Source organism: Erythrolamprus reginae, chromosome 1, assembly GCF_031021105.1.
Source record: "Erythrolamprus reginae isolate rEryReg1 chromosome 1, rEryReg1.hap1, whole genome shotgun sequence".
NCBI classification, from domain to species: domain Eukaryota; kingdom Metazoa; phylum Chordata; class Lepidosauria; order Squamata; family Dipsadidae; genus Erythrolamprus; species Erythrolamprus reginae.
The window spans coordinates 420,627,857-420,647,989 of record NC_091950.1 but is presented as its reverse complement, the minus strand read 5'-3'; the positions used below and the strand labels follow the sequence as shown (position 1 = coordinate 420,647,989).

The 20,133-nt window shown below is 46.1% G+C and overlaps 1 protein-coding gene across 1 annotated transcript in view; it reads right to left on the bottom strand.

The window, feature by feature from the left end:
- Positions 1-20,133, bottom strand: part of TEX14 (testis expressed 14, intercellular bridge forming factor) — a 125,353-nt gene that overhangs the window by 70,449 nt on the left and 34,771 nt on the right. The window contains exons 10-15 of the mRNA XM_070735410.1: positions 18,611-18,789; positions 16,264-16,415; positions 12,617-12,807; positions 8,469-8,616; positions 3,761-4,758; positions 3,563-3,654 (exon numbers count right to left, since the gene is read on the bottom strand). Coding sequence (XP_070591511.1) covers positions 3,563-3,654; positions 3,761-4,758; positions 8,469-8,616; positions 12,617-12,807; positions 16,264-16,415; positions 18,611-18,789 — 1,760 coding nt within the window. The remainder of the gene's footprint in view (positions 1-3,562; positions 3,655-3,760; positions 4,759-8,468; positions 8,617-12,616; positions 12,808-16,263; positions 16,416-18,610; positions 18,790-20,133) is intronic.

Genomic DNA, 20,133 nt, shown 5'->3' with positions numbered 1-20,133 from the left:
ATGTGGCTGCACATGTTTTGCAAGGGATTTCATAGATACCTTGGTATTCTAATTGGATTTTATCTTTGGGGCTCCTTAGGATATTAGATATTTTTTGGTTAGTGCAAAATGAGGTTTTGATGTTATGTTTTGTAGAATTTTACTAATTTTATCCGTGGTGCCTTTGATGTAAGAAGGATGGTGGTGCCATTGTCCTGTTCTTGCTCTTGTTTTTTGGGGGGTGTCTCTTTATTGATTAGGTTTGTTATTGTTTTCTCTTTGAATCCATTAGAAATTAGTACATCTTTGAGTTTGTTCAATTCAGTTTTTAAGTGCTCATGGTCAGCTAAGCGTTTGGTTCTGGTGATGAGAGTTTTGGCCACTGAGGTGATTTGTGCGGGGTGGTGGTGTGAGTGTGCATTTAGATAACGGTTGGTATGGGTTTTCTTTTGGTAGATAGTATGTCCTAGGCTGCCATTGGGTTTTTTATAGACCAGTACATATATATATTTATGTCGGATCACCCTGGTATATTGAAGGAACGTCACAGCTCCTATTTGCCTCTAGGCCCAACCCAGAACCATCCTAGTCTCCTTAATTTTAAAATTTCAGCTAAACAATTGATACATATATATATGTATGTATGTATGTATGTATGTATATATCTCAATACACATCTTATGGCATCAGCGGTTGTCAAACATTTGTTCTATCATTCAATTAATCTAAAGTCAGATTGATTTGATCTTAATTTTGTGTCTCGGATTGATTTTATGAACAACTGGTTTATTTACTACCATTATTTTTTTTTCTTGTATCGACCCAGTCAGAATTTCTTCCAAATTTCATAGTATTTTGATTCTTCTTTGTTTTTAAGTTTTGGGGTTAATCTGTCCATTTCTGCACAGTCGTATATTTTTTTTATCATTTCTCTTTCTGATGGTGTTTCTTCTTTTTTCCAATTTTGCGCTATTGTAATTCTAATTGCAGTAATCATATGTTGTATTAAATAATAGTGTCTTTTTAAAGTTTTTGATTTATTATGCCTAGAAGAAAGGTCTCTGGTTTTAATATCAGCTCAACTGTAGTAATTTCGAAGATCCACATTTAAACTTTTTTCCATACTCTGGTTCTCTTCAGATCGTATACATCTTTCGCCTTTTAAATTTATTATTGATTGGATCGTTTATTACTGTTTTTCTGCTTTCTGTATATGCTATAGCCACCCCGAGTCCTCAGAGAGGGGCGGCATACAAATCCAATTAAACCTAAATCTAAATGCCCAGTTAGGGGATCTATAGCCTCTGTAGGCTCCTCACACCCAGACTCTCCCCTCTTCCTCTGTCTCGCTCTCTGACTCCTCCTGCAGCCACACAGGCCGGCTGTGCCCAGATGGCCCAGCTCAAAGTCCGTGGCCAGAGAGCCTGGCAGTGAGCCAATACACCACAAGAATTAGACTCTTTCCCCCTCACAGCCAACCCCCACTCAGTAAAAGGCCTTGGAATACTAATAGTCTACGGAAAGGGGCGGCATACAAATCTAATAAATAAGTAAGTAAGTAAGTAAGTAAGTAAGTAAGTAAGTAAGTAAGTAAGTAAATAAATAAATATAAATACATACATACATACATACATACATACATACATACATACATACATACATACATATCAAATGACCTAAGTGCTAAAGCCCACTGCAACAATATCGCCAAAAGGCTTCTAGAGTTGTTAACCTGATCCTACGCAGCTTCTGCTCCGACAATCTCACACTACTCACAAGAGCCTACAAAACTTTTGCCACACCCATCCTTGAATACAGTTCATCTGTCTGGAACCCATACCACATCTCGGACATCAACACCCTGGAAAATGTCCAAAGATACTTCACCAGAAGAGCCCTTCACTCCTCCACTCGAAACAGAATGCCCTATGAAAGCAGACTATCAATCCTAGGTCTAGAAAGCTTAGAACTACGTCGCCTAAAACACGATCTAAATGTTGCCCACAAGATCATATGCTGCAACGTCCTGCCTGTCAATGACTTCAGCTTCAACCGCAACAACACAAGAGCACACAACAAATTCAAACTTAATATTAATCACTCCAAGCTTGACTGTAAAAAATATGACTTTGGCAATCGAGTTGTTGAAGCGTGAACTCATTACCGGACTCAGTAGTGTCAACCCCTAACCCCCAACATTTCTCCCTTAGACCAGCGTTTCCCAACCAGTGGCGAAGGCGATCTCTCTCGTTCTCCGGAGGCTGGCGAAAGTGATTTTCAATGTCGGGGGCGCGGGCCGGCGTGCGCTCTCCCCCCTCCCCCTGCCCCATTCAAAGTAAGCTGGCAGGGGGATGGGGAGAGAGAGCGCCGGCCCGCGCCCCCGACATTGAAAATCACTTTCGCCAGCCTCCGGAGAACGAGAGAGATCGCCTTCGCCGCCTCTCCTGCAGCCCCCTCGCTGAGAGCCCGGGACAAAAGCGCTTTCGGCGAAGGCAGCGGCGAGTAGCCAAGGGTGCGAGGGGGCTAGAGGCGCGGGGGGGCGGCCGCGGCTTCGGGTGCGCCCTTGGAAAAGGGTTCCCCCTTTTGCAGGGCTCCCGCTTGCAGTCAGCTGAGAGAGAGAGAGAGAGAGAGAGACATATAAGAGAGGCAGAGAGAGCGAGAAAGAGAGACAGCAAGAGACGCAGAGAAAGAGAGATAGAGAAAGAGAGAGAAAAGAGAGACATAGTAAGAGAAAAAGAGAGACTTAGCAAGAGAGGCAGAGAAAGCAGAGAAAGAGAAAGAAAGAGAGACATAGCAAGAAAGAAAGAGAGATAGCAAGAGAGGCAAAGAGAAAGAAAGAGACATATAGCAAGAGGCAGTGAAAGAGAGAGAGAGCAAGAAAGAGAGAAAAAAGCAAGAAAGAGATAGCAAGAGAGACAGAGAGAGAGAGAGAGCAAGGAGAGAGAAAAGACATAGAGGGAGGGAAGGAGGGAGAGAGAGCAAAAAAGAGGAAGAAAGAAAGAAAGAAAGAGGGATGGAGAGAGAGAAAGAAGGGAAGGAAGAGAATGAGGGAGGGAGAAATAGAGCGAAAGGGAGGGAGATATTTTTTTTTGTCCAAACTTTTCTTTATCCGCCCACCCCCCCACCCACCCCGTTCAATGTTCCCCAGGATTTTGAAAATATGAATAATGTGCCGCGGCTCAAAAAAGGTTGGGAAACACTGCCTTAGACTATCCACGATTGACCACTCCAGGTTCCTAAGAGGTCAGTAAGGGGCGTCCATAAGTGCACTAGTGTGCCTTTCGTCCCCTGTCCAATTGTCTCTCTTTATCTCATATATCATACATCTTTTCTTCCTTTCATATATCTTCTCCTCTACTTTTATATCTTTTCTTTATATATAATACCTCATGTCTATCCTCTTCAATATGTATTGTGTATTGGACAAAATAAATAAATAAAAATAAATAAATAAAATAAATAAATAAATAAATAGATTTCTTTTTCTAGGCACAATGTACACCCCATAGCTGCATTTTTCCTCTGCCCACCAGGCCCCTGTTTCTCTTGTGCTACAACTGGGGATTGAGGAAACCACACTCACCCATCGGCAGCTTTGATCCCGTTCAGCATGGAGCTGCCTCGACGAAGTTGGCAACTCTTCTTCCTCCTGAAGGTCACACCTGGGGACAAGAGCTGAAAAACCACATGGATAAGGAGGCAATCTGGAGCCTCCTGAGTTGGTTCCAAAGGGCCGGGGCCGCCACAGAGAAGGCTCTTCCCCTGGGTCCCGCCACTTTACCTGATCGTTCGGCTCCATTCCCTTTGGACTGATTGCAGTCTTGGTTGTTTCCGATCCAAAATCGCTCCAGTATGTGGTATCCTGGCTTTGGTTGTCACTTTTGGGCCTGTTTTCGGCCACTTGGTAAGACTGGATCACCGGGGATCTGTACATTGCCGGGACACGGAACAGCGGCGGCACATAGTTCTCCGTTGGAGGACCCACCGCCTTCCACGGCAAGGGGCAGTGGTCACCAGGTAAGCGAGGTTTCATATTTCTAAAGATGCCCTCCAGTTTCTCGCAGTAGCCCCGGGCAGGAATTCCGGCGGGAAGTGGCTCCTTCGCCTGGGTCCCTTGAAAGACCTGCCGAGGTTTGTCGGGACACTCCAGCCCGTCGAGTTTGCTTTCGGTGCGGGAGAGGGAATCCGTCGCTTGCTGGAGCAACGTTTGGCAGATCTTGAGGTCTAGAACACACTTGCCGACTTTGTAATCGAACTGGGACTGGACGTTCTCGTTTTTGTCGCGGGCGCTCCTGACCGCCTCGCCGTTCATCGCTGAGATGCTGTTCCGGTCCTCGTGGCTGTATTCTGTTTCGGCCTCCGAGGAGAGGCTCGCCTCGCGGTCCGGGATTTCGCCCGGTCGAGGGGAAGAGAGGTCGGCCGTATCGCCGGGAGAGCTCAGTGATTCTTGTCGGGAAACCGGGTCCTGATCGGTTCTGGAGGTCTCGTCGTCCCCCTCGGTCTCTTCACCCACCAGGTCCGGATAGCAGGTATAGATCTCGTTGATTTGCACGCTGGATAAGCTCAAGTTGGCATTGCTGTCCTCCTCTGCGTCTTTCGAGTGCCTGTCGAAGAAAGGTCGGGATCGCACCGTGCGGAGAACGTGCTCGGAGATCTGGATTTCTTCGTTCAAGAAGGGGGTCGACTGGGCCGTGCGGAGAACTGGCTCGGACACTTGGGCGACGGCGGGTTTGCTCTCCGGTGAGGACACGGCGCATCTGGTCACGGTGAAACTCCTGGCTGAGAGAACGAAGTGAGAATGGCGATGGAAGTATGTGAATATTCACTCATGCCCTCATCACCTCGAGGCTCGACGGCTGTAACGCTCTCTACATGGGGCTACCTTTGAAAAGTGTTCGGAAACTTCAGATCGTGCAGAATGCAGCTGCAAGAGCAATCATGGGCTTTCCCAAATATGCCCATGTCACACCAACACTCCGCAGTCTGCATTGGTTGCCGATCAGTTTCCGGTCACAATTCAAAGTGTTCGTTATGACCTATAAAGCCCTTCATGGCACCGGACCAGATTACCTCCGGGACCGCCTTCTGCTGCACGAATCCCAGTGACCGATTAGGTCCCACAGAGTGGGCCTTCTCCGGGTCCCGTCAAGTAAACAATGTCAGTTGGCGGGCCCCAAGGGAAGAGCCTTCTCTGTGGCGGCCCTGACTCTCTGGAACCAGCTCCCCCCAGATATTAGAACTGCCCCTACCCTCCTTGCCTTTCGCAAACTCCTTAAAACCCACCTTTGTCGTCAGGCATGGGGGAACTGAGATATCTCCCCCAGGCCTATATAATTTATGTATGGTATGTTTGTAGGTATGTCTGCTTAAAAATGGTTTTTTTTTACTATTTTAAATTTTAAATTATTAGATTTGTCAGGAACTGTTTTTATTGTGTTGTGAGCCGCCCCGAGTCTACGGAGAGGGGCGGCATACAAATCTAATGAATGAATGAATGAATGAATGAATGAATGAATGAATGAATGAATGAATGAATGAATGAATGAATGAATATTCAATCAAATTTCTCAGAATCAAATTCTATCCTATTCTGCCCCAAGTCTTTGGAGAGGGGCGGCATACAAATCTAATGAATTATATTACTAATTATATTATTATATTCTAGGTGTGGTCTCACTAAGGCTTTAAACCAACGGTCTCCAAAACTGGCCCAAAGTCAGCTATCTGGCTTTCGTAGCTAAGGCAGGACCAGAATTCAAGAGTCTCCTGGTGATTGGCCCCAAATCCCCCCCACTGGATTTCATGCCCAAAGCAGGACTAAAATTCACAGTCTCCCACTTTCTAGTCTGGTGCCTTAACCATTACATCTACACTTAGCAGTGTTGGAGCCATTCACAACTTCTGGAGCTACAACCATTAATTAACTGTTCTAATTGTGAGGAGGTTTCTTCAAACTTCTAGTTTGCTTCTATTCTGAAGTATCCCGATAGAAGTATCGGGTTCGTATCATAAGAACCTAAGAAGAGCCATGCTGAATCAGGCCAAAGCCCATCGAGTCCAGCATTCTGTGTCACACAGTGGCCCCCCAATTGTCCATGGGGATCTTGAGCAGAAAGAGAAGGCAAGACCCTCCCTTTCTCTGGACCCCCAACAAATGGGACCCAAGGGAACCCTGCCTGCCTCACCCAACATAGAGGCGGCACATGGACATCCGTTTCAATAACCACCGATACACTTGGCATCCATGAATCTGTCTCATCCTGCCTTGAAGCTCTCCAGGCTGACAGCTGTCACGACCTCTTCTGGAAGGGAATCCCATCAACCAAGGACCCTCTGGGTGAAGAAATATTTCCCTTGATTTGTCCTCACTTTCTTACCTATGAGCTTTAGGGAGGGCCCCCTCGTCCTAGTATTGGGTGATAGAGAAAATATTTTTTCTCTATCCGCCTTTTCTATCCCATGCATGATTTTATACCCTTCGATCAAGTCACCCCTTCAATGCCGTCTTTCAAGGCTGAAGAGACCAAGGCGTTGCAACCTGGTTTCATAAGGGAAGTGGCTCCATTTCCTTGACCATTCTTCTTGCCCTTTTTTGCACCTTTTCCAGTTTCTTACAAGAACTTGGCGGGGTCATTATCAACTTCATTGTATGCACAAACACATATAAACACACACACCACAGCTGCCTCTACGTGGATGCAAGAGCCAAAGAAATTAAGAAGCTACTCGATTCACCTGGCGTAACTACACTGCTCAAAAAAAATAAAGGGAACATTTAAACAACACAATGTAACTGCCAAGTAAATCAAACTTCTGTGAAATCAAACTGTCCACCTAGGAAGCAACACTGATGGACAATCAATTTCACCTGCTGTTGTGCACATTCAACTTTGTACAGAACAAAGTATTCAATGAGGATATTTCATTCATTCAGATCTAGGATGTGTTATTTGAAATAGAAACATAGAAGACTGACGGCAGAAAAAGACCTCCTGGTCAATCTAGTCTGCCCTTATACTATTTCCTGTATTTTATCTTAGGATGGATATACAGTGATCCCTCGATTTTTGCGGTCTCGATTTTCGCGAAATGCTATACCACGGTTTTTCAAAAAATATTAATTAAAAAATACACCACGGTTTTTTTGCTATACCACGGTTTTTCCCACCCGATGACGTCATACGTCATCACCAAGAGTCACTTCTCTGTCTCTTTCTCTTTCTTTCCTGTCATTCTCTGCTTCAATCATTTTCTCATTTCTCTTTTTTTCTCCCCTTTTTTCTATCATTTCTCTCTCTCTTCCTTCCACTCTTCTCTCTCTCTTTCTTCCTCTCTCACACTCTCTTCCTCCCTCTCTCATCTCTTTCTTTCTTTCCTTCTCTCTCTTTCTCTATCTCTCCCCCTCTTGCTCTCGAGTGGCCGGGCGAACGGCGGGTGGCCGGGCGAAGGGCGGGCGAGCAGCAGGTGGCCGGGCGAGCAGCGAGCGAGCGGCGGATGGCCGGGCGAGCAGCGAGCGAGCGGCGGGTGGCCGGGCAAGCAGCGAGCGAGCGGCGGGTGGCCGGGCGAGCAGCGAGCGAGCGGCGGATGGCCGGGCGAGCAGCGAGCGAACGGGCGAGCAGCGAGAGAGAGAGCGGCCGGGCGAGCGTCGAACGGCGGGCGAGCGGGTGCTGGGGGGGCGGGGGCAGTTGACATTCAAAGCAATCTTTGTCGGCTTCCGCACTTTCGTCGCTCCACGCCTCCACCATCTGTGCATGCGCGGCCATGGAAAAAAGGGTGCGCATGCGCAGATGGTGTTTTTACTTCCGCACCACTATATCGCGGATACGTAACCCCCGTGAAAATCGAGGGATCACTGTATGTTTATCCCAGGCATGTTTAAATTCAGTGACTGTGGATTTACCAACCACGTCTGCTGGAAGTTTGTTCCAAGGATCTACTACTCTTTCAGTAAAATAATATTTTCTCATGTTGCTTTTGATCTTTCTCCCAACTAACTTCAGATTGTGTCCCCTTGTTCTTGTGCTCACTTTCCTATTAAAAACACTTCCCTCCTGAACCTTATTTAACCCTTTAACATGTTTAAATGTTTCGATCATGTCCCCCCTTTTCCTTCTGTCCTCCAGACTATACAGATGGAGTTCATGAAGTCTTTCCTGATACGTTTTATGCTTAAGACCTTCCACCATTCTTGTATTTGAGTGTTCCCTTTATTCTTTTGAGCAGTTATATTTGGGTTTTTTGAGCAGAATATATTTGAGTTGCCTAAAGTTGCTGGACTTTGCAATTTACCCCAATTTCCGGCTCAAAATAGCCTACTGCACCTACTAACATCTGCTGAGCTAACATCCCCCGCCCCCCAAATTTACCCCTCCATTTCAGAATTCCTGAGCAGTGGAGAAACCTCACCAAGCAGAGATCTTTTTCCCCACACCTCTAAATTTCCGGGCTCACATTATGACCAGCCTCTCGGCCTCAAAGAAGACACGAACCTACGTGAGCCTTTTCGTCTTGCGATCTTGGCTTCTTAATCTCGAAAGCCGAGGCGGAAGGCAAACAAATATTAATGTTGGGTTGAATTTCAGGCTTGGGTGGTTCCATATGTTCCCCGGGACGGTGCTTGCGAGATTCTAGTAAATCCTGCAAAAAAAAGAGAAAGAGAAAGAAAACTAAAGGAAAATGAAGAATTGTTTAGCAGAACCCCTGGAGTACTGTGTTCAGTTCTGGTCACCACACTTCAAAAGAGACATTGAAACTCTGGAGAAGGTGCAGAAAAGAGCAACCAAGATGATTAAGGGACTGGAAACCAAGACTTACAAAGAGAGACTGCGGGAACTGGGCATGGGTAGCCTAGAGGAAAGGAGGGCCAGAGTGGACATGATAGCAGTCTACAGGTATACGAGGGGTTGCCACAGAGACTTCACTTTATTCTCCAGGGCACCGGAGGGCCGGACGAGGAATGGCTGGAAGCTGACCAAGGAGAGAACCTGGAAATAATAACTTCCTGACGGTCAGAACGATCAACCAGTGGAACAACCTACCAGCGGACGTTGTGAACTCCAATACTCTGGACATTTTTAAGAGGAAATTGGACTGCCATTTGGCTGGGATGCTATAGGGTTCCTGCTTAGGCAGGGGGTTGGACTTGATGACCCGCATGGTCCCTTCCAACTCTAACAATAAATAAACCCTTTGTGTACACAGAGGTCCATTAATAATTTCTTATGCTTAAATTTGATGAACATAGTTGGAAGGGACCTTGGAAGTCTTCTAGTCCAGTGTTTCCCAACCTTCTTTGAGCTGCGGCACATAATTCACATTTCTTTCTCTCTCTCTCCATCCCTTTCTTTCTCTTCCTTCCTTCCTCTTTTTTGCTCTCTCTCCCTCCTTCCCTCCCTCTGTCTTTCTCTCTCCCTCCTTCCCCCCTCACTTGCTCTCTCTCTTGCTTGCTTTCTCTCTCTCTCTTTCTGTCTCTCTTGCTATCTCTCTCTTTCTTTCTTTCTTTCTTTCTTTCTCTCTGTCTCTCTTGCTATCTCTCTCTTTCTTTCTTTCTTTCTTTCTTTCTCTCTGTCTCTCTTGCTATCTCTTTCTTTCTTTCTCTCTCTCTCTGTCTCTCTTGCTATCTCTCTCTTTCTTTCTTTCTTTCTTTCTCTCTCTGTCTCTCTTGCTATCTCTCTCTTTCTTTCTTTCTTTCTCTCTTTCTCTCTTGCTATCTCTCTCTTTCTTTCTTTCTTTCTCTCTCTCTCTCTGTTTCTCTTGCTATCTCTCTCTTTCGTTCTTTCTTTCTTTCTTTCTCTCTCTCTGTCTCTCTTGCTATCTCTCTCTTTCAAAGGACATTTGTCGCTGCCCCCACCAGGGAAGCTCCAGCTGGGCGGGGCGCTGCCGGTGCCGGTGCCGGTGCCTCCGACCTGGAGCTCCCACTCGCAGCCGCCGGCCCTGGCTACTGTCCGATGCCGCTGTTGCCGGCGCCTTCCCCCTGGACCCCAAAGCTCATCTGCCGCAAAGAAGGAAGGCGCAAAGAATGAAGCTCAGCTTCCGGTCTTGGAAGCTGAGCTTCGTGGCACACCTGACCATGTCTCGCGGCACACTGGTTGAAAAACACTGATCTAGTCCAACCTCCGATTCAAGCAAGGAGGCCCTACACCACTTCTGACAGATATCTTCTTAAAAGCCTCCAGCGACGAAGCTCCCACAACTTCCAAAGGCAACTTCTGTTCCATTGGTTGATGGTTCTCACTGTCGTGAAATTTTTCCTTATTTCCAGGTTGAATATCTCCTTGTTCAGTTTCCATCCATTATTCCTTGTCTGGCCTTCAGGTGCTTTGGAGAATAGCTTGACCCCCTACTCTCTGTGGCAAACCCTCAAATATTGGCAGATGCTCTTATGTCTCCCCTGGTCCTTCTTTTCATTAAACTAGCCATGCCCAGTTCCTGCAACCGTTCATCGTGTGTTTTAGCCTCCAGTCCCCTAATCATTTTTGTCGCTCTTCTCTGCACTTTTTCTAGAGTCTCAACATCTTTTTTTTTATAGTGTAGTAATGAAAACTGGATGCATCTCTCAGACCCCTCGTATCCTGAACACAAACTGTTTCAACTCCTACCTTCAAACGACGCCACAGAGCACTGCGCAACAATACAGAATATCGGACCCAAATATCTCCGGGACCGCCTTCTGCTGCACGAATCCCAGCGACCGGTTAGGTCCCACAGAGTTGGCCTTCTCCGGGTCCCGTCGACTAAGTAATGTCGTTTGGCGGGACCCAGGACAAGAGCCTTCTCTGTGGTGGCCCCATCCCTCTGGAACCAACTCCCCCCAGATATCAGGGTTGCCCCCACCCTCCTTGCCTTTCGCAAGCTCCTTAAAACCCACCTCTGTCATCAGGTATGGGGGAATTGAAATTTTCCCTTCCCTCTAGGCTTATAGAATTTATACATGGTATGCTTGTATGTATGATTGGTTCTTTAAATTGGGGTTCTTTAGATTGTCTTTTAATATTAGATTTGTTTACATTGTCTTTTTATATTGTTGTTAGCCGCCCCGAGTCTTCGGAGAGGGGCGGCATACAAATCTAATAAATAATAATAATAATAATAATAATAATAATAATAATAATAATACAACTAGATAAAATAACATTTTTCCACCGAATGTCATCACTCTGCTAAACAAATAATTCCCTCACCACTGTCAAACTATTCACTAAGGCTACGTTACTATTACTATTAGTCTTCTCTTCATTCCTATCACCCATCCCCTCCACAAATAACTGCATGACAGTAAGTTTGTTGCTTGTATCCTTACGATTTATATTGACTGGTTCCTAATATAATTTGATGTTTATTTGTACTCAGACTATCATTAAGTCTTGTCCTTATGATTCTTGACAAATGTATCTTTTATTTTATGTACACTGAGAGCATATTTATCTTTCTTTCTATCTATCTATCTATCTATCTATCTATCCATCCATCCATCCATCCATCCATCCATCCATCCATCCATCCACCCACCCACCCACCCACCCACCCACCCACCCACCCACCCATCTATCTATCTATCTATCTATCTATCTATCTATCTATCTATCTATCTATCTATCTATTGTTAGAGTTGAAAGAGACCATGAAGGCCATCGAGTTCAACCCCCTGCCCAAGCAGGAACCCTATAGTACACCAGTCAAGTGGCAATTCAATCTTCTCTTAAAAATGTCCAGAGTGTTGGAGTTCACAACGTCCGCTGGTAGGTTGTTCCATTGGTTGATCGCTCTGACCGTCAGGAAGTTCCTCCTTATCTCCATGTTGAATCTCTCCTTGGTCAGCTTCTAGCTGTTGTTCCTCGTCCAGCCCTCTGGTGCCCTGGAGAATAAAGTGATCCCCTCCTCTCCGTGACATCCCCTCGTATACTTGTAGACTGCTATCATGTCCGCTCTGGCCCTCCTTTTCTCTAGGCTATCCATGCCCAGTTCCCTCAGTCTCTCTTCGTAAGTCTTGGTTTCCAGTCCCTTAATCATCTTGGTTGCTCTTTTTTGCACCTTCTCCAGAGTTTCAATGTCTCTTTTGAAGTGTGGTGACCAGAACTGAACACAGTACTCCAGGTGTGGTCGGACCAGGGCATAGTAGAGTGGTATTAAGACTTCCCTGGTCTTGGAGTGTATTCCCCTGTTGATGCAGCTTAGGATTGTGTTGGCTTTTTTAGCTGCTGCTGCACATTGTTGGCTCATGTTTAGTTGATTGTCCACCAGGACTCCGAGGTCTCTTTCGCAGTCGCTACTGCTACGAGGGGTTTCTCCCAGGTTGTATGTGTGTCCAGGGTTTTTTCTGCCTAGGTGAAGGACTTTGCTCTTGTCGATGTTGAACATCATTTTGTTGGTGTGGGCCCACTGTGTTAGTCTGTCTAGGTCTTTCTGTAATTTGAGCCTGTCTTCTACGATATTGGCTACCACCACCAGCTGCACCAAAGACAAATCCCTTGTGTGTCAAATCACTCTTGGCCAATAAAAAATTCTATTCTATTCTATTCCATTCCATTCTACTCTACTCTATATTCTAGGTGTGGTCTTGCTAAGGCTTTAAACCAACGGTCTCCAAACTTGGCAACTTAAAGACAGCAGTTTAAATTGAATCCCTCCACTTTTATACCTTCAAGTCGTTCTTCAGGACGTAGCGTATATCTTGCAGGTTCATCGTGCGCTGCTTGGATCTGGATTCCAGGCCCGTCTTCACCATGTCGTAATAAGGCTTGGGAAGCCTGACATCGGCTTCCAACCACTGGCCAGAGGTGATGCGATCTTTGATGGTGGGGCCGTCTAATCCCTCCCAGGGAACGGTGTCTGGAAAGAAGGACCAAAAAAAAAAATTTATTTATTTTAATTTATTTTAATTTATTTTAATTTATTTTAATTTATTTTAATTTATTTTAATTTTAATTTTTTTTTTTTTTTTAAATTGATTGATTGATTGATTGATTGGATTTGTATGCCGCCCCTCTCCGGAGACTTTCGGGGCAGCTAACAGCAACAATAAAACAGTGTACAATAGTAATCTAATACTAAAAACGATTAAAAACCCATTAATATAAAAACCAGACATACATACATACATACCATGCATAGAATTGTAAAGGCCTAGGGGGAAAGAATATCTCAGTTCCCCCATGCCTGACGGCAGAGGTGGGTTTTAAGGAGCTTACGAAAGGCGAGGAGGGTGGGAGAAATTCTAATCTGTGGGGGGAGTTGGTTCCAGAGGGCCGGGGCCGCCACAGAGAAGGCTCTTCCCCTGGGTCCCGCCAAGCGACATTGTTTAGTTGACGGGACCCGGAGAAGATCCACTCTGTGGGACCTAACTGGTCGCTGGGATTCGTGCAGCAGAAGGCGGTCCCGGAGATAATAAAAATGCACCGTGGGAGGTGAGAAAGCATCCAAATAAAGACAAGGAGGACGGGAATTCTGCAAACTCGCATTATTATTATTATTATTATTATTATTTATTAGATTTGTATGCCGCCCCTCTCCGAAGACTCGGGGCGGCTCACAACAATAATAGAAACAATATAACAGTGAAACAAATCTAATATTAAAAATAAAATATAAATAAAATATGCTTGAATAATGGGCGGGTTTCATTTCCCAGAATTCTCCAGCCAGCCAGCCAATTAAACCAGGGAAAGCTTCAGCTTTTTCAACTCATTATTTTTCTTGGCTTTTAAAATTGATTTTAATGCTGTCAATTATTGCCAACGATACGGAAAGCCTTTTCTTGTCCTTATATTGACCAAACATCCTATTCCTCTGTTCTATTTAAGTCTGGGATGCCAGTCAGAATAGAATCATAAACCTCCACTTCTGATGTCTCTGCTTTGTCTAATTACTCACACAGTGCAGGGCTATTTTAGAGCTCAAGCCAAAAGAAGGAATCGAAACCCAGGGGGAAAATCCTGGGTCCTATTCTTTTTAATGTGTTTGTGAGTGACATAGGGGAAGGTTTGGTAGGGAAGGTTTGCCTATTTGCCGATGACTCTAAAGTGTGCAATAGGGTTGATATTCCTGGAGGCGTCTGTAATATGGTAAATGATTTAGCTTTACTAGATAAATGGTCAAAGCAATGGAAACTGCAGTTTAATGTTTCCAAATGTAAAATAATGCACTTGGGGAAAAGGAATCCTCAATCTGAGTATTGTATTGGCAGTTCTGTGTTAGCAAAAACTTCAGAAGAAAAGGATTTAGGGGTAGTGATTTCTGACAGTCTCAAAATGGGTGAGCAGTGTGGTCGGGTGGTAGGAAAAGCAAGTAGGATGCTTGGCTGCATAGCCAGAGGTATAACAAGCAGGAAGAGGGAGATTGTGATCCCACTATATAGAGCGCTGGTGAGACCCCATTTGGAATACTGTGTCCAGTTCTGGAGACCTCGCCTACAAAAAGATATTGACAAAATTGAACGGGTCCAAAGACGGGCTACAAGAATGGTGGAAGGTCTTAAGCATAAAACGGATCAGGAAAGACCTCCCTCATACCTCATTACAGCCAGTAAAGGGTCACAGAGTCAGCCTTCTCCAGGTCCCGTCTGCCAGACAATGTTGGCGTGCGTGACCTCGGGGAAGAGCCTTCTCTGTGGCAGCTCCAACTTTCGGAACCAATTGCTTCCAGAGATCCGCACTATCTCCACCCAACTAGTTTTCTGGAAAGCTACTAAGACCTGGCTTTTCTGGCAGGCATCGAATTAGGTTAATGGCAAGTATGCATGGTTTTTTATGTCATTACTGTTTTATTGTATTGTTGGTTTTAACTGTTTTTATTGTTGTTCGATTTATTCCTACTCTTAGCCACTCAGAGTCCGTTTTGGAGTGGGGGCATATAAATACAATAAAATGAATAAAATAAATACATTAAATAAAATAAATATTCATGGCTGGATCTCATCCTCCTTACTCTTGCATCTCACAGTGGTTCCTGATCCAAAAAGTCCCCATTGCCCACTACTCAGACAATACCCTAACTGGGGGTTCTACAGTCTTTGGTGGTTCCACAGTCTCCAACTCCCCTTCACTCTCACTCTCAGACTCAGGTGGCAAGAACACCGGCCTGCAATGCCAGTACTCCTCCATCTCCTGGTCCTCAAAATCTCTGAACAGCTGAGCCGGACATTGACCACTCACAACAAAAGCTAAGTTAATAAATGAAGAAAAAAGAAGAAAGGAAGAAAAAAAACCCTAACAGTTGTTCTGTCGAGCTCTCTGGTAGAATCCTCCCAAAAATTCACAGGTACAAATTTCAGACACACACACGTTTGAAAATTCAAAACAATGTTCTTTATAATGAAAATTCACTTAAACCAAGCCCTCTTTTGGTATAGCAAAGAGCCCTCGTCTCCAAACAAACTGGTAATTTGTACAAGTCCCTTATCAGTTCTGTGATACTTAGCTTGCAGCTGTGAGGCAATTCACAGTCCTTTTTCTTTCACAAAGTGAAACACACTTTGCTCTGGTTTAGTTTCAAAGCGGTTTCAGCTGGTTATGAGGGGAGCGAGCGAGGAGAAGAAGACGGGAAAAGGTCTCCGGATGGCCCCGCTTGGCTCCGTCTCCCTCCACACAGGATGGGCTTTGGGTCTCCGACGCCCTCGCCCGTTCCCTCAGGAGCGATGAGTGGGACGTTTCAGCTAGATACAAAGTTCATGACAAAGCAAACGAATACAAAATTCGCGTAGCAGAAACGTTCCAGGAGTTCTCTGAATTCTCGAGGCACGAGAGCAGCAGCTGGTCCCAGAGTTTTCAACTCCCACTTGCCTGACAATGCTGAGTTGAAATCCAAAGGCACAGAGCAGAGGCTTCAAAGCAGGAGCCACAAAGCCACACAAACCACACAGATAAACATCCAGAGTTTGCCTCTGCCTCTGCTCCCTTTTGTAACTGTAGCCCTCATTATGGGAACCACACCCAGCCCTCAATCTGTGGACCACACCCAAACACAGGTGACGCCAGAATCACCGTTGATAATCCCTTAATTGAGCCCTACGTTGCATTGCTCTACGGCTACGCGTATTGATTATTTGTTCAGCATCCGAATCCAGAGAAGAGAGGCTATCTGACAGGCTGTCTGCTAAATCCCCTGGGTTGTCTGCCAGTTTCTGTGGGCTGTCTGCCACGTTTTCCTGGCTAACAGCCAGGCTTTCGCAATCACTCTGTGACGCATCTCTTACAAATATGGGGGCAACAGCTGGCCCAGGCCCGAACACAACTAAACCCAAGGAAGAGAAAACCGAAAGCAAGAGTTTAGTTAAGTTCTCGGCTGTACCTGTAAACGCCTCCTGCATGACGGCGCAGAAACTGTACACGTCGGACTTGAAAGACGCCTTCCGCTCCAGGATCACTTCTGGGGCGCACCAGTTGTACAGCTGGGGAGGGATCGGCACCCGGGTCAGGTCGCTGTGCTCCCCGGCGTCTTTGCTGCCGGCAAGGGGAGAGGAGGATGCTCAGGGTTGGGGAAGAACAAGAGGCGGCCCCTCTGGGAGACGAGACCACCGTCCTTTGGAGACCTCTTGGGCCCGGGAGGTGGGGGATGCCGGGGGATCACGGGAGCAGTGGTGGTATTCAGCTGGTTCAAACCGGTTCGCCTGAATCGGTTGCGGAAATCGCGGATGGGCCCATCCATCCTCCCATCCATCCTCCCAGGCTCTACGGCCGTGATGGCGAACCTATGGCCCACGTGCCACGGGTAGCACATGGAGCCCTATCAGACGGTGCATGCGGCATTGCCTTTCTCAGCTCCAGGGCACACGAACGTGATGGTCAGCTGATTTTCGCCCTTGGAGAAGGCCGTTTCGCCCTCTGGAGCCTTCGGGGAAGCTTCCTGAAGGCCCAGAGTGCGAGAAATGGCTAAATGGGCAAACCGGAAATTTGGAAAAATGGACTTCCAGTTTGCCCGTTGTGCTGTTTCTCGACTCCGGGGCTTCGGGGAGTTTCCCTGAAGCCTCCAGAGTGCAAAAAACAGCACAACAGCAAACCGGAAGTCAATTTTTCCAAAATTCTGGTTTTCCTGTTTTTTTCACCAGGCTTTAGTGAGGCCTGTGTGCATGCGCGGGGACGCGATTGTGCCTGTACGCAGGGGCCTTGGTGGGTGCACACTGCACATGCATGGGGGAGGAAATGGGTGTGCTAGCACACACGCACACACAGCCTTTTGGCAAGCGAAGCGAAAAAGGTTCGCCATCCCTGCTCTATGCTGTCCTATTGGTGCATGTTTTTGGAGTGGGGCGCATGCACGGAAGGCTGAGGTTGGCTGAGTGGCGTGAACCAGATTGGAATCCCAACAAGATCGGTGAATTCTAGTTTATTGTAAAGCTACATTGTCAGAATCGGGGAGGGGGGGGATAGGAGAGGGGAGGAAATGAAAGAGAAGGGAAACAGGAGGGGAGGGAAGGAAAGGACGACAGGGGGGGGAGAGAAAGGTAGGAGGGAAGGAAAGGAAGAAAGGAGGGGAGGGTGAAAGGGAAGGGAAAGGAAGAGGGGAGGGGTGAGGATGGAAAGGAAGAAGGGAGGGGAGGAAGAGAGAAGGGAAGAAAAGGAGGGTGAAAGGGAAGGGAACGGAAGAGGGGAGGGGAGGAAAGGACGATGGGGAAAAGAAGAGAAAGGAGGGGAGGGAAGGAAAAGACAAGGAAGAAGGGAGGGAAGAAAGGGAGGGTGGAAGGGAAGGGAAAGGAGGGGAGAGGGGAGGGAAGGAAAAGTGAAGGAAGAAGAGAGGGGAGGAAATGAGGATGGGAAAAAGAAGAGAAGGGAGGGGAGAGGAGGGAAGGGAAGGAGAAGGAAAGGAGAATGTAGATAGAGAAGAGAATGCACAGAGAACAGAACAGGACAGAATTCTTTCTTGGCCAAGTGTGATTGGACACACAAGGGATTTGTCTTGGTGCAGATGCTCTCAACGTACATAAAAGAAAATATAGATTTGTCAAGAATCATGTGGTACAACACAATGATTGTCATAGGGGTCAAATAAGCAATGAAGAAACAATTCAATATTAATAAAAATCTTAGGATACAAGCAACAAGTGACAGTCATACAGTCCTAAGTGGGAGGAAAAGGATGATAGGAATGATGAGGAAAACTAGTAGAAATAGAAGTGCAGACTTAGAAAATAGTTTGACAGTGTTGAGGGAATTATTTGTTTAGCAGAGTGATGGCATTTGGGGGGGGAAACTGTTCTTTTGTCTAGTTGTCTTGGTGTGCAGTGCCCTGTAGTGTCGTTTTGAGGGTGGGAGTTGAAATAGTTTGTGTCCAGGATGTGAAGGGTCAGTGAATATTTTCCCCGCCCTCTTTTTGACTCGTGCAGCATACAGGTCCTCAATGGAAGGCAGGTTGGCAGCCATTGTTTTTTCTGCAGTCCTGATTCTCCTCTGAAGTCTGTGCCAGTCTTGTTGGGTTGCAGAACCGAACCAGAGCACAGAAGTTGGAAGGGACTCTGGAGGTCATCTAGTGCAACCTCCTGCTGAAGGCAGGAGAGTCTACTCTATACCCATTACAGACAAATGGCTACCCAGCCTCTTTCTCCTTGGAGGGAAGGAAAGGTAAGAGAAGGGGAAGGAAAGGACATTGAAGAAGAGGGGAGGGGAGGCGGGGGAGGAGAGGGGAGGTGCCCTGGGCTCACCTTTCAATCATATGCTCCAGGTTGGTCAGCTTCGCTTCCCCAGTCAGAACAATCACCACGGCGTAGGAGCTGAGGGTCCGGTGGATGAAGCCGCGCAGGTGGAGGTAGCGGAGGGCGTCGCTCACCTGGATGAGCAGGTGCACAATCGTTTCCATGTGCAACACCGGGAACTCGGAGCGCTGGAGGAGCCGAACGAGAAGGGGAGACAGAGAGAGAGGGAGAGAGGGTGAGAGAAAGTGAGAGAGAGAGAAAAGGGGGGAGAAGAGAAAGAAAGCAAGAGAGATAGAAAGAGTGAGAGAGAAAGAAAGCAATAGAAAGAGAGAAAGAAAACGAGAGAGAGAGCAAGAGGGGGAGAGAGATAGAAAGAGAGGGAGAGACAAAGTGAGAAAGAGAGAGATAGAAAGAGGGGGAGAGAGAAAGAGAGAGAAAGAGAGAGAAATGACTCTTGATTTAAAGCATATGGTAAAAAGCACCCAAATAATAAGAGAAAAAAACCCCTAGCCGTTTGTGTGTGTGTGTGAACTCTTGAACCATTTCCAATAGCCCTCACCTGTTATTGAAAATGGTTCAAGAGTTCACACAAACACACACACACAAGGGGGGAGGAGACAGGGATAGAAAAATAGAAGATAGTAATACAGTAATAGTAATAGATTTTGGTTTTGTTTTATTATTAATTTCTTTTAATAAAAAAGAAGGGAACTTTTTTCTTGTTTGTTTGTTTGTTTTTTTATTCATTCATTCATTCATTCATACTTCTATGCCGCCCAGACCCAAAGAGACTGCCGCTCAGACACTATACTTTTCCACCCACACCGAAAAAAAATTAGAGGGAACATTGCACCCAATAGCTGCATTTTTCCTCTGCCCACCATACCCCTATGTGTGTGTGTGTGTGTGTGTGTGTGTGTGTGAACTCTTGAACCATTTCCAATAGCCCTCACCTGTTATTGGAAATGGTTCAAGAGTTCACACACACACACACACACAAGGGGGGAGGAGACAGGGATAGAAAAAGAAGAGAAGATAGTAATACTAGTAATAGATTTTGGTTTTGTTTTATTATTAATTTATTTTAATAAAAAAGAAGGGAATTTTTTTCTATTTATTTGTTTCTTTGTTTATACTTCTATGCCGCCCAGTCCCAATTTTCTGCCCACACCGAAAAAAAATTAGAGGAACATTGTCTGGACCCCCATAAAAGTCCAGTGGGGTGTCAGCAGGGGTGGGCAGCAGGCAGGACGGGGTGGAACGCAGTTCCACTGGCGGAAATGAAGCTGTGTGCCCAGTTCCAGCTGACTATCCCCCCCTCCCACCCTCTTCCTCCTCCTCGGAAAGCGGCAGGGAGACCAGCAACGGCAGGAATTTATTTATTTATTATTTATTTATTTATTATTTGGATTTGTATGCCGCCCCTCTCCGAAGACTCGGGGCGGCTCACAACAAGTGAAAAGACAATCCAATACATAATCCAATTAATTAAAATATTATAAATTTAAGAAAAACCCCTATACTAACATACA